This window comes from Lepisosteus platostomus, chromosome 24 (genome assembly GCF_059453375.1).
Source record: "Lepisosteus platostomus isolate fLepPlt1 chromosome 24, fLepPlt1.hap1, whole genome shotgun sequence".
In the NCBI taxonomy this organism is placed as follows: Eukaryota; Metazoa; Chordata; class Actinopteri; order Semionotiformes; family Lepisosteidae; genus Lepisosteus; species Lepisosteus platostomus.
Window position 1 is genome coordinate 10,504,569 of NC_142634.1, and position 14,537 is coordinate 10,519,105.

The 14,537-nt window shown below is 39.4% G+C and overlaps 1 protein-coding gene across 3 annotated transcripts; it reads left to right on the forward strand.

Annotated features, from left to right (window-relative positions):
- The first annotated feature begins 999 nt into the window (after positions 1-999).
- cfap251 (cilia and flagella associated protein 251) lies at positions 1,000-14,384 on the forward strand. Of its 3 annotated transcripts, none has more exons than XM_088618143.1 (21): positions 1,000-1,064; positions 2,134-2,533; positions 2,971-3,120; positions 3,505-3,614; positions 3,703-3,811; positions 4,798-4,878; positions 5,141-5,218; positions 5,499-5,543; positions 5,731-5,933; positions 6,866-7,060; positions 7,713-7,963; positions 8,526-8,674; positions 8,989-9,162; positions 9,490-9,671; positions 9,856-9,970; positions 10,256-10,419; positions 10,850-10,940; positions 11,527-11,670; positions 12,402-12,630; positions 13,372-13,473; positions 14,014-14,384. In XM_088618143.1, the coding sequence occupies exons 2-21, from the start codon at positions 2,168-2,170 to the stop codon at positions 14,157-14,159; spliced, it is 3,084 nt and encodes a 1,027-aa protein (XP_088474269.1). In that variant the 5' UTR covers positions 1,000-1,064; positions 2,134-2,167; the 3' UTR covers positions 14,160-14,384. The 3 variants fall into 3 exon arrangements, with proteins under 3 accessions (XP_088474269.1, XP_088474270.1, XP_088474272.1); XM_088618144.1 differs by having other exon boundaries at positions 1,026-1,138; XM_088618146.1 differs by lacking the exon at positions 1,000-1,064 and adding an exon at positions 1,563-1,937.
- The last annotated feature ends 153 nt before the right edge of the window (positions 14,385-14,537 follow it).

Genomic DNA, 14,537 nt, shown 5'->3' on the forward strand with positions numbered 1-14,537 from the left:
TGAAACATAAAGTGATCTACTTAACAAAATACGTGGAACATAAAACTAACTTCACCGTGTGCGTTTTTAGAAAAATATGGAGTATGGGTTTTGGGTATTGGTTAAATGTTTTTGGCATCATTTTATTAAACTGATCATCAATGGCTGTCCTATTCAAGTGGCAAAGATTCTTCAGCACTTCATCACCTTACTGAGCACAGGCAACGAGGCAATTTAACCTGCTGAATGTCAAGTCTCGTCATCTGAGAGAAACAGAAAGGAAACAGCACCAGCCTCAGTACCATTGGTTAGTAGGAGCAACACATCAGGTGGACTTTTGCGCAGACTACCCTGGTGAATGTCAGCATGTACAGTATGGAGAGTTTTAAGAAGGGAGCTGCTTCAGCATTCGTAGGCCACAAAGGAAGGGGTAAAGATTTTCTCCGTGCTGAATGGAAAAGAAACGAGACACAACTTCCGGCTGTGGACGCTTCTTCAGATGTGGAGACCAGTCTCCGAGCAACAGGACGATTTTCAGTGGAAGTGTCTTTCGATTTCACTGTTTCATGCTCACCTTTTAATGCTGACACCTGAAGAAGCCAAACACGTCTCTTTTCCTTTCCTGGTAGCATGGATTAAGCCTTTACCTGTTCCAATGCACGGAGAGTGATAACTACTGTGTACCCGAGAGCAATCCATGTGGAGGTCCAAGTGTGAAGGTCTGGGCAGAAGCGTTGTCACTGAGGGCGGCGTGACTGCATGGTTCCCTGGTAGCTTTGCGATTTGTCTGCGCTAAGTGATCAAGTTTCTTTTGATGATCTGAATACAAATGAAGACCAAAATTCACATTCAGATGTCTTTATTCATTTCTGCCATTACATACATTTGCCAATACAGTGTATTTTAATCGTTAAAGGGTCTACAACATAAATGCAGTTTCAGTTATATTATAATGAGAGTACTGTTGTCTCTGTGCTCTCGTGTTCCGTAACTCCGCCAGTATCCCAAGAGTCTCCATGACTCGTATCCAAGCAACAGGACGCTTTTCAGTGGCAGTGTCTTTTGATTTCACCGTTTTCAGCTGTGTAAGTGGTAACAGTTTTTGGTCTTTGATTTGCCAGGAGAGATTTACTTAAATTGCCAAATATTGGTTAGACAGGTATGTGTGAAGGTGTGGGTTTTGCGCTTGAGTTATCGTCATGCGGAGGACGCTGAAAAGCGAAACGCGCCCATTTAAAATCAGCGATGATTCAAAAAGTTTTGATGCAAGGTGTTTGGGTATTGCTTTCTCACGCTTTTGGCAGGCTTTTTTTTAGAGTTTAAATAATTGTGCGCCCTCCTTGAATAATTCTGTGAATTCGTAACTACATATAACTGCAAGGTATTCATTCCTTTATCTGTAAAAAATACGGAAAGGAGTTAAGCCGAATGAGCGGACAATTCCACGATCCTTAACACCTGCGCACTGCTAAGACAAGCTACATAATATCACTCCAGTGTTATAAATTAATCAAATGGCATAAGAAATACTGTTCACGCAATGTTTTTAAAATGCGTGTAGTTGTTTACGTTTTTTAATTTAAATGTATTTCTGTGTGATGAATACGAAACGTTGGTGTGATCAAATCAGTAGTTTTAATCGGTAGGCTGTCAAAATCAGCAGCATTTTTCCAGGTTTGTGTTTGAAACGGGCAGTGTAAAGAAAAAAAGACTTTAGGGCTCGAAACTGTGCATCGCTATTTTTCAAGGCGTGTTTTTAGGTGCTGGTACTATAATGAGCAAATCCGTCAGTCATTAATTAGCACGTTATTATAAATAAATTACAACATTGTGAAGTTAATTTATTTAACTTATTAGGTTTTTCTTCTAATAAGTTAGCATAACACAATTTGAGCTGATTAAAACCTGTTCAATGGCATCCAGTTAACTACAGGAAAGATACACTTTGTCTTGAACATGTAAGTAAATAACTTCTCACCTAGAAATATGTTGATTTTTTTTTTTAGTTTTCTGTTTTCAACTTTCTGTCTGTCCTCAGCTGTTCTGAATCAGTTGTATTTTACTCTGCATAGAGGACAGGTCTCAGTTATGAATGCATTCCAAGCTAAAGGAGAACTGAAGATTGTCTGTATGCTATACACACATTTTCTGTAGGGACTACTGAGACACTGAGAGGAGATTGGAAGCCATGTCACTTGCTGAAGGAACTAGGAGCAGCGAGGAAGCATTAGGAGAGGAAAGCAGGCCTGTACATAAGCAGCAGCCCGCAAAAACGCAGCCTGCTGAGCTGTGCACAAGCACTATACAAGAACAGGTCGAGCAAGACCCGCATGGCCCATCCTCTGGAAAAGAGGGGTTGCGGACAGAGGAAGAGGCACAGAAGAAGGGGGAGCATGGTGGAAAAGCAGATCCCAGTGAAGAGGAGCATGAGCCAGACCCAGGTGTGAGCAACCAGCAGGCCTCCGGACTGTCAGAATACTCCCAAGTCCACACGGCCACTCCCAGGACTCTGTTTGAAGAAAAAAATACCCCTGGCATCAGATCCCAGCCTTTGGTATGTTTTATTCCCACTGTGATACAATACGATAGGATAAAGAGATGTGTGAATGCATGCCTGTCCTGCTGATGAAGATGGGGGTTTCTGATGCTTTGCTGTGTTTCATGTTCCGGCTTTTTTGTGATACAACAGCATTGAATGATGGAATCTATGAACATTTCATGACCCATAGTATTTTTTTGTGGAATGTTGTGGAAGACATTGGTGTTCCTTCCTAAAACAGTTTATATATAATGCCTTGTGCTTGAGGATATATTGCTATGGTTTCTTGTACATATTATACACTTAAACGTATGCTGAGTAAATGTTTGTATGAACTGAGCTATGTCTGTTTGCTTAGCAAAATAATCACTAGGCCAAAATTGGTGATTTACCCCTATCATCTGTATGTTTTATTATTATTTTTCATTGTTGGTGTGATGTTTCTCTTTCAGAGTTTGGAGTGGGCCTTTGGGATAAACCAGGACCTTCCTGTGTACAGTCTCCATGATGATGATGATGATGATAGGCTGGTGATCCTCTATGGCTGTGCTCATGTTGCAGTGATGTATAATCATACCTTAAATTCTCAGCATATTCTCCAGGCAAGACATGCTCTGGTTTCTGTATATTTGCTTGTAATAAAATAATAGAGATGTTGCAAATGTAGGCACAACTGTTGTGCATGTGATCTGACTAATCTGTGCTATCCGCTGAAACAAACGAGTGGGGGATATTTTACAAAGCTGCACAAGGAGCAGATCTGACCAGATAGAAACCATCAGCAGCACTAGGAAAGCACTGAAGGGGACTTGCTAAAATAAGCTTTGGCAAGTGTCAAAATCTTTGAGTTCTGCCAAAGGCCTCAAATTCTACATCACAAGATGCCATATTTCAGAGGGGGTCTCTAGGAGGCTGGAATAATTTAAGCATAGGAAATACATGTTTAAGTAACTGGAACAATTCCTGTTTGTCATGAATTCTCCCAGGGTCACTCCAGTCCCATTTCGTGTCTGTGTGTCAGTGAGGACAGAAGGTGGGTGGCCACAGCTGACAGAGGTCCAGAGAGTTTGGTGATCGTATGGGACTCCTACTCTGGGTATGACGTTAATCAATAGCCAGCAACGATTAAAATAAAATATTTGTATGTTCTTCATGAAATAATTCTTTAAATGATTGTTTTGCAGGATTCCAGTGCAGACCCTTTTTGACTCACACCCAGATGGGGGTGTAGTAGCTATGGCCTTGACTAAGGATTCAAAGTATTTGGTTACGATTGGAGCAGAAGCAGTTCAGGTACACTGTGATTGAAGTACATTAAAGTGTGCTCTAGCATGCTACTCGATGGGAGTTTTTGTTAAGGCACTTTTGTCTAAAGAGCTACCATTTTTCCATTTTGCCTATGTCAGAACTAATTTACCACAAAGCTGTCTGTGTGGTGCATGATGGCATGAGAGTTAGAGCTTCTATCTTATAGCTCTGAGGTTCGGGTTTGAATACAGCATGGGGGTACCTTCTGAGTGAAGCTCTCCCCTAGTTTGCCTGGAGTTACACCAGGTGCTTCATCCATGTTCCTGAAATAAGATGCGAACATGGCCATGCTCTTGTCCCACCTTCCACCCTCACCTTGTGATCTGACCAGGACGAGTGGCTTTCTGATGATGGGTGATTTGGTGGTTGCCATTTCCATTTCTAGGAATTAAATAGAATTTAGGTTTATTGAGTTCAACTCAATGCACCTAGTCATAAGAAGGACTTAGATAGCTCTTTTAATCCCGAAGGAACTGGGAGCACTTTACATATGGGAGGAGAACAACATAATCCTCTACTGACATGCAACACCTACAGCTCAGCAGATCAGGTGGATATGTGAGAAAGTACTTCAGACATTGAGTTTAGGAGGAAATTTAGAGAGGCCAGATTCCACAAACCCAGAGTGGAATTTAGCCACCCAGTAATTGAATTTAATTTAATTGAAGGTGGTACTTCCTACAGAAGAGTGTCCCTATTCACTGTGATGAGCCCTTCTTTTTGGATGTTGTGCCAAAGGGAAGAAAGCTGCCTAATGGCTCACAAAACACCTGGTACACCACAGTACAAGGTCTAGCTTTGATTAGTGAAATCAGAAACCTAGCAGGATTAGTCTACCAGCGGGTCATCTGCAGGTGATATTGATAATTGTTTTTATTTCAATAATAATTATTTGTTATTTCAATTATTTGTAATTCTGGAGACTGAGTTATATGTGCCTATCTGGATTGTCTTATATGATCTTTCTTCAGAGAGTCTGTATCTGGGACTGGACCAGTGAGGTGGAAGGTCCTGTCTGTGCAGCAAACCTGAGTCCAGAATTTGGGTTGCAGGTGCGTTTTAGGACTATGAAAATAGTCCTAATAATATGACTATACTAGTACTAGAAAAAAATGTCACGTGTCCACAAAGTGTTTTGCTTTGAGTGAAAAACAAAATGGTTTCTAGGTAATGTTGGAAATTTTTTTATTTTTTATGAAATTGTACATTCTTGCATTCTTTAAAAATGTGATAGAATGCTAATATATACAGTATGTATAAATACCATTGTGTAAATATGATTTTTTTGTAATATAGCGTACTGCTTTTTTATAGAATCACATCATTTTTAATCCAAATGACTGCACTCAGATCGCCAGCAACAGTGGATGTCAAGTTGTATTTTATTCCTGGGTAAGATGCTTTTTGGGTCTTTTTATTTTATTTCAGCTTGCATTTTAAGTTGTTTTCTTAAATTGTAGTGTGGTTAAATATAAATTGGATGCAATGCATTAAGGCTTAACATATGGGGCTATGAATACTATAGGTTTCTTTCTTCAACAACCAATGGAAGTCCTTTTTTCCTTACCTGAAAAAGCTAAGTAGACAATAGTTTAACACCATCTACAGTATATTATAATGCAATTCCATGCAAAGAATCTTTACTAGTCTAAAATTTTACCTCTCATTACAGGACAATGACAAACTGAAATACACAGTCCCGCAGCTCACAGATAAGGTATGCTTTATATAGTTGTTGGAATATATTTTAGGAATAATGGACTCCCATAACATTGTACCAGTTATAATATTGACCTCTGATGTGTTCCTACTTACAGTAGCATATTATCCTTCAACAGGGAAATCTCCCCTCCACAAAAACACTAATAATTGAAGTAGTACTTCAATCCTCTCTTCTCCCACAGACGTTCAACAAGACTGTGGGATCCTTCAGTCAGTCTGTCTTCCATTCTGGACCCTCCCTTGCATTCACAGCGACCTCCGCTGGCAATCTGGTGGTCTGGGACACAATTCGCACTCCAGTACTCCTCCAGCCCCATAACAAAAGAGCTGTCAAACTTATTCATCTGCAAAAGGATGGCATTACAGTGCTGACTGTGACAGACAGGTGAATGATTTTACGTCGTCCCTCTGGGAACCATCTGTTTCCACACAGCAACAGATGACTTTCTTCCTATTTCAAAGGCTGTCCCTTCTTGTACTTCTGTGTTTAACGTGAACCACCTTTAAAATGTACTCAATTTGTTTTCTGAACTTCAGCGTTGATCTCTGCTTTCTCTGGGTAGACTGTATAAGAATCTTGTTTGGTATTTTCTTAATATTTCTTTAAATTTCCTGCAGATCCTGACAAGCACTGGTTATAACAGTTAGCCAGCCTGGAATTCTTGCAGTGCTTTCTTCTGACAGACTACAAACAAGTCTACAACAATTAGAGCATTTGTATGGTAGTTCTGGTCTGGAGAATTCTATGATTCATCGTAATGATGTTCAAGGCAGACAGTTGAGCTTTTCATTTTCAATTTGCCACCGATGCTGAAAAAATTTCCATTGTATAGTGCCGTTACTTGCAGTACAGTGTTGCTGTGGCTCTCCCGTCATTGTTAAGTGTTTTTGCTGGAATTGTAGAGCTGAGATGTAGAATAACAAGCAGTCATCTCTTAGTTGAGTGCCTATAGCTGAGATACCATTTTAAGTAGCAATATGAAGATTTAAAACTGCACTGGTACCACTTGTGAAGGGCCTTTTTCTGAGGCTGTTAGGCTTTAATATAGTAACAGTGTCTATTTGCTCTGTGGCCCAATGGTGTATCTTGATTTTACCAGCACCTCTTGTTTTAGCCTGGTTTCATATTGCAAATATATTTTTAGTACTTATTTATTAGCTTTGTTTGACATTGTACATAAATTCACATAAAGGATTAACTATTGATACCAGGTTTAGAATTGTATTTTGCCTTTTGTGTGACTGCGAAAGCTATAGAAAATAAGCTATCTGTGCTTTATTGTGTGTTATTGTTTTTCTATGCTTGCAATGCTTCAGCCTCCTAGTGACAGGTGACACAAGAGGCCATGTGAAGTTTTATGATGAAAACATCCAGATGATTAACTGGTATAGTCACTTCAATCTGAGTCCAGTCAGGTCCATTTCCTTTACAAAAGAGCTCCCATCTCCAGCCAGAAACACCTCAGGGTATCCAGAAGATTGCACTCTTGAGGCCAAGCACTTTGCTGTGAGGTGAGTTGCAATGAGATGTTAAGAGTTTGAAATGTGATTCACAGGCAACAGCACTGCAGGGTTTCCTAGCTTTCCAGCACGAAGCATTTCCTATCCTCTCCACAGCTAGATCTAGTTCGTTATAACATTACGGTTGACCTAGGACAATCCAATAGCAAAATTTAGGAGATGAATGCTGCAATGTGTGTCAGTGAACTGAATCTGGATTGTGCTGTGTGAATAGACCTAATTAAAAGTAATTGGAAAAAATAAATAAATATTACACTCTACATCAAATCAAATGCCTTGTTTTTGTATTTGTATGTATAACATTTATCTTTAAATTACGGGAATGTTCCAAGTAAAAAGTGTTTTCTCTTTGTGCATGTCTATGTAGAGGTTTTTGCAGTAGTACAGGGATTTGTGTAATATTAACTTCACTCTTAACTTAAATTGTTAATAAATAAAAAGCTTAAGAGTACCATTGCAGATCTACAATTGTAAAAAAACAACAGCTAAAAAATATGCCTTTAGAAATGCAAGTTTGGGAACCACAGCAGAAGGCTGAAATGAATTGGGACTCATGGGGTTTAAAACAGATTATGGCTTCTACTCTCATTGCTGCTTTATGAGAATGCAGCATTATAAATATTACCAATTATCTGCCCGTCAGGAATTTTGTGATCTCCACTACCAATGCAACTGTGGTTCACATAACCGCTGAGGGAAGCAAGCTAGAGACATTGGTGCAGGAGCACTTTGAGGCTGTGCACGCTGTAGCATGCCATCCAGGCCGGCCCCTTGTCTCCATGGCAAGCAACTGTGGAATCCTCAAGGTGTGGGACTATCAGTCCAAGACGTGTATCTGCAGCAGAATCTTTGAGACTGAAAAACATATCCAGTGCATGATGTATGATCCTCAAGGTAATGGCATTAATTCCATCTCTAACTGGCACCCTTGATCCCTTTGTGAAAGGAGTGGTTGTACAACACATACCCAAGACCTTTCTTAAACAGTGGGGGGGGGAATGCGGAACACTTTAATTGTATCAGTTAGATAAAACGCACACATTTCAGACAGAATTGAAGTATCTGTAATGCTTTCATATTGGTTTAAGCTTGTGTTTTTATGCTAATCTCTTATTTCTAAGAAAACATTCAGTATGGTAGAAGCCTCCATATGTGGAAATCACTTAATAATGTTACTTGGAGGTCCTGATTATCGTTAAATTCATGTGTATGTTCCCCACTGTAGACATTTTTCTGAGTAGGTTTCTCATTTAAGTACAAATAATCTCCCATCATAGGAGATTGAAAACCTCAAAAAGGGTAACTTTATCGTATTGCAAAATGGGGAAAAAGCACAAACTGATAATAAATGAGGGAAACCTCCCACAGGAACAGGCCCAAATTCGGACACAATACACACATAGATTTCCATAGATGAGAAATGAATAATTTTATGTTTTATATTGAATGTTTTTAGGATTTTATTTAGGAGTTGGTTTTGATAATGGGAGTGTTTATGTGCTTGATGGTCTGACCTTGGAAAACGAATGTGAGCCCTTCAGATACGCCAGGGCGAGTATAACCCACATCGCCTTCTCCAGAGACTCCCAGTTCCTTGCCACTGCTGTGAGTACGGTTTCGCTCTGCCTGTGAAAGTCGTATGGTTGTATGGACAAATATCCATGAATCTGAACGACAGAAAATTCAGTTGTTCTTGAGACATAAAACAAATTCAAGAGTAACTCTTTGCGTTTCTGAACATTTTATGTGTTGAAAGCAACACAAGCTCAAACCGCAATATGGTATTAAAAAAAGTTCTTCATGTGTACAAATTAACGCTCACTGAAAAAAGCATGATCCTTGGTAGCAGAAACTGGGCTCTGGCTCATTAGACTTTTTTTCCTGCGCGTTGATAGTTATGTGCATTTGTCCTGTTCCAGGATGCAGGGTTAACTGTGACAGTGTTCAGACTCTCCTCTAACAATGGCAGGAAGACGTGGAAGTACCTGGGGAGGCACCACTCCCACTATAAACCCATTCAGGACCTCTTGTTCGGAGTCCACCTTGACAGCAGTCAGCCTCGGCTGCTGTCTCTTGGAATGGATAGAGTGCTGGTAAGAAGACTGAAAAATGCCAGAGCATTTTTAATGATTTAATTAATCAGTTTTCTTACATTGTTTAAATTTTCAGAAATGCAAGCTTACTCCCAGGAGTGTGGAATTAAATGGTGTATTATTCGGAACTAGTGTTGACCAAGCATCTGTATTTTTAACAGTTTGTCATAAGCCCATATATATAATTCTTGAGTAAACTATAGTGGTAAGCAGTTATTTCTTTCCATACAATTGTATGTGCTAAATTGCATATGGTTTTCTTTTGCTTTTATTTACACATTGTGTTCGTCAGTGTGCTGTTTGGTCATAGGTTGACTTCACTTACAGGTAGAGTATGATCTGAACAGTAAGGAGGATGACCTGAGGCTCCTGAGCACAGACTGCATCGAACAGAGTGCCGTCCCCAAGTGCATGGCCTGGTACCCCCCCATCACCAAGGAGAATTTCATCCTCACCGCCAACGACCAGTACAAGATGAAGCTCTTTAACTGCACCACCAAAATGTGCAGGTAACGGGGAACAGAAGAACTTCAGCGTCTTTTAAAACAAAGCATTTTAATGTTTTAGGGTGGAATTATCATAGGCTTGGTACTATCTTCTTCTTGTGAGAGGTTTAGATTGAGGCAATTAGTGAACAGTTTACTTAAATTTTGATTTGAAGATATTATTTTTTTTATCTGATTTTCTTTGAAGAAAGACACTTCTTGGGCCAACATATGGGTCTTCAATTGAGAAGATTGCCATTCTACCTGTGTCAAGTGGTGGAGACCCAAGTGCTCGCTATCTCAGTTACATTACAAAAGACAAGGTCAGATACTTTCTCTTCACAAGATTATGTAATGTGTAAAAAAAAATATTTGAAGGATCTAAGGCAATGACTAGTACATTTTAAATACTGTACATTATAATTTAAGCCGATATAAATCATGCTGTCATCATTAGTTATTCATTGGTACTGTCTTTGAAATATGACAGCTTTTAGTGTTATTAAGAAGTAACCACAGACTCAGTATGCAAAACCATGCAGCACTGTGCGTGACTGTATTATAAATAACTTATTGTTTGTTAAAGGGTCTTGCTGTGATGTTCACAGGTTGGCCTGCAGATCTTGCCATTAGATGGAAATCCCCATAAATCTTCTGCCCTCATCTGTCACCCACTGGGTGTCTCTAGCTTTGCATGCTCCTGTGATGGCCAGCGAATTTTCACTGCAGGGGGCAGTGATTGCACAGTGTTCACCTGGGAAATCAACCTGAAGTGAGTTCATCAGTCTATTGTAGTCAAATAATAAAGAAGCCTATTGTTTAATTTTAATTTCTAAGCACGTACTGTATACATGCCTCCCATAGCCATTCTGCTGCATTCCACAGATTTGTGCTCAGCATTACTAACATTTACCTTCAAGGCAAGCAATTCCAGAGCAAATGGACTGGGAGCAGGTACCTTTCTCCATTTTCAAAGAGAAGTACTGTAATTGCAATTGAATGCAAAATGTTGTCTACGTTTTTACTTCTAACTGCATTGCAAAATGACCCTGACTTCTGCCTGTTGCTGCTCTCAAAGCATTCTAACACAAGCTGACTCTGAATGCCTGCTAGTGTTCCTCAATTCCCTGTAGAGGCCATGCTGTCTATCGATCTCGTGTTTAGGCTTTGTGAGTGATTTTCCTTCTCTCGCATTGTGGTAGTGCTCTCGAGGCAGCAGCGTCTCTTGGAGGACAGGACCTCATTCCCTTTTACAGTGTTCTTGAAGGTGGGAGAGATGGGGAGCTTTTTAGGGTGAGGAGATTTATTAAACCCCACTTTCTAATATATTTAACAAATGAACTGCATGCCATATGGAATCTAACAGAAATAGTAGTTAAACTGTAACAAATTAACACTGAAGGTGCTAAAACCAAAATGGCTTCTTCTGAAATACTGCAGACGTTATCATCCATGTCTGAATGTATGAAAGGAGTCGATAATACACAAGCAAATCATTAGTTGTACCTTGTCTGTTTTGCTGTATTATCAATGCATGAAGAACTTCCTGTGCAGGCACATAGAACTTCAATGTGTACTACAGTGGTGCTGAATGCAGTATAGGCAGTATAATAAAATTCACAGTAATGCTTTGAAAAGTGTCATCTTTTTACACACAACAGGCTCAGTTAGACACCTTCTAGCAAATATCTGTTCTCATTTTCTTATGCGATCAAATCACTCATCTAATTCTTGTGCTATGAAGTGGATGAGTTGGCTTTTATTTTACCTAGACAGAAAGATGAAGCTGTTGTTTTAATTTTATAGACGCGCTTCATTTAAGTTCATTGTTAGACACAACATGGGAGCTACAGTACTGGTTTTTGTTTTGTCCATCTAGGAACTGGAAGACTATTTTTACTATTGCCAGCTGCGCAATCAAGGAATTGACACCATGGAGACCCGACAGGTGTCTACAAGAATCCCCCTGGCAGAGATCCCTTTTGTCATGCGGGCATTGGGATTCTACCCCTCTGAGCAGGAGGCAGGTTCAGATAAGTCCACTCACTGAAGGCTGAAATAATGACAAAGATCATCTTTGCAAATCATGAGCTACAGATGGTTCTGTGCTCTGAGTATCTTGAACATCGGAAACAATTCTCAGAGAAGGGTTTCAGTCTGGAGATTTGCAGAGATGCTGGCAGTCAGATCTGTATTAAAGGTTTCTTTCTTCCTGTTTTTCATTCTGTTTCTCTGTCTGCTTTCTGAGCTTTTTACATTCACTGAAGAAATGTAATGTAGCTTTAATTTGAATGATTCAGTCATTTATAGTTTCACCTATCTAAAGAAATGCTTATTAGTTTTTAACTTGCCTGACTTGATGGCATTTTGTGTTGCCCTAAATCTCTCATTTTGCACCACGTCTGAGCTGAACAAAACACTCTTTATGCTCTTAACCTATTCTATCTATAGGCCATATGTGCTTAGTATCCCTTATTATATTTAATATTATTAATAATAAATTAGTCTTGATTACTATAAACTGATCACTATTGTCATAATAAAGGTTGCAAACAAGAGAAAGGCTTTTGGTCCATCTAACTTGTTTGATTGCTAATAACGTATCAATCCCAGATTCATGCCCAGCCTTTTCTTGAAAGGAGCCAGGATATCAGCTTGGCATAGACGTTTCTTCTAGACTCCTGTACACTTTTGTGTAAAGAAACACTGTCTGCTGTCTGTTCGAAATATACCTCTCTTCCCTTATTTTCACAGCTTGAAGATATGCTGAATGAGGTCAAATTCAGCCAGTATGTAGATACAGGAAAGTATGTGACCGACATTGATTTGGCAGATTTTATAAAACTGTATGTAAACCATCGCCCAGCATTTGGGATATCTATGAATGAACTGAGGCACGCTTTTCAAGTTCTGGGTTATGAAAATGAGAATGGGGAGAGAACACTGAACAGGGGAGAGCTACTGCAGCTGCTGCAGGCCAGAGGTATGTTAGACTGCTTCCAGTCCAAAGTAACAAAGCATCTTTTAAAGTTGCTGCTTTCATCTGACAGATCAATTGGAAAAATGTCACACATGCTCTGGGTATGATTATAGACAGCTTGTCCATTTGTTACCTTCAGTGTCTGAGGGGACATATTATTCCAATATTGACAGAGTGACATCAGGATTTGTTAGAATACAACAGATTGGACCTTAATTCTCAGACATTAGCAGACTGTTCCCACATGTTCTGTGCTGTATTTTCATTGTTAGAGCAAACAACAGAAACAAAATCTGGGGAGCTGCAGGCTGGCCTGCACTTTATACAGGAGCTCACATGAAGAGCAGCACTTTTCCCTATTTCTCGTAATATACACACATGATATTAATGAATTAAAAATCCTTTAAATTAAAAAAGGCAGGCATTTTGTGGCTTTTTGTCATTTTTAATTTTGGATCTTTCATACTTTTTTCATACCCAGCCACTTGGTATCATCAGTCCTTAATCAGCTCAGCTGCACTTCCACAACCCTTGAGCTGTGACATAGTATATAAAACTTAAAATATTAAAACATGCATTTGTTTTTTAACTCTTATTTCTCTCAGTCTCCTGTATTATGCTTGATTTATGATGTCATAATAAGGATTAGGATGTCATTCGGATGGCTGAAGGTCTTTGAAATAATCAGAATGAGACGTTTACATGGGGATGTGAAACACGTTATGGAATGTTTTTCTTTCCTAGGTGAGCACATGACTGAAGAGGAGCTAGCCGAGTACTTCTCCACCTTGATGGGGCTAAATCCTGAAGGGGGGAGGTTGGAGCTGGGAAGCTTTGATTCTACAGGTATGTACAGTACTAAATTACTTGCTCTTCTGCAGTGACTTGTCCCAGAGTGACAAGACTATAATGCAGTGCAAACGATGTAGATCACAAAATGTTACTGAGTATGGCTTACCAGACTCTCTTAAGTAGTTAATGGTAATAATGGATGAAATAATAATGGTGAAAATCATATCACATTCTTCAGGCCAGATTTCCTCCCCTGGCCTTTACCAGTCATGGCCTCCTAATAATCTATGAAATGGCTTAATCACTCTGTTCTGCTCCTCCATGATAGCTGATGTGTGGTGAGTATACTGGTATTCTTTGGCATGCTGTTGCATGGGGCTGCACACTGGTGATGGTGGAGGGGAGTCCCCATTACCTGTAAAGCACTTTGAGTGGAGTGTCCAGAAAAGCCCCATATAAGTGTAGGGAATTATTAAGGATTTACTCTATTGATTATATGTATTCCTGTAACATTGAACAGTGATGGGCATATTGTTGAGTTGCTGTGAAGAAACCACTTTTAACTTTTTTTATTTTATTGTGCTGAATTGACAGGTTCGGAGTCTCTGCTGGAAAGTGTGATTCCTGAAGAAATCACGATAGACACCTTGACATCTGACATACTGGGTTTTCCAGTTTTTGTCCAGGAAACTGCATCTTCTGAAGAGGGTCAGACAGACCGAGGGTCTGCGTTGTCCTAGGCTGTGATGCTTCCCACCACTCGTCGATGGAGCTGCCAACCTGTAGCTGCAGTGTCTGAAATGTGTTCTGAAGTTGCTTTCACCTCCAACACTTTGTCAGTAAAATTAGCTTTTTTTTTTTGCTCTCTTTAGTATTTGAACATTTTTACAGTTAAGAAGCTGGAGTGGCTTACCGCAGATTCTAAATCTTAACTTTTGTTTTAAATAAAATATTTTACCTAGAAATTTATTGATGTGTTATTATTATTTATATTGATTTATATAATATGTATAGTTTAAAGGTTGAAATGACTGCACTAATTTTGAAACGATAAATGTCCGCAAAATAACTTTTAAAAAATATATATCTGACTATGTATTGGATTTTATTCTTCTGGG

Excerpts from the sequence above, each read along its gene's own strand:
- cfap251 (XM_088618143.1), top strand. The coding sequence starts at position 2,168 with ATGTCACTTGCTGAAGGAACTAGGAGCAGCGAGGAAGCATTAGGAGAG. Across the intron at positions 9,971-10,255 it reads GTTACATTACAAAAGACAAG|GTTGGCCTGCAGATCTTGCC; the intron begins GTCAGATACTTT and ends TGATGTTCACAG. Across the intron at positions 11,671-12,401 it reads TCTACCCCTCTGAGCAGGAG|CTTGAAGATATGCTGAATGA; the intron begins GCAGGTTCAGAT and ends TTATTTTCACAG.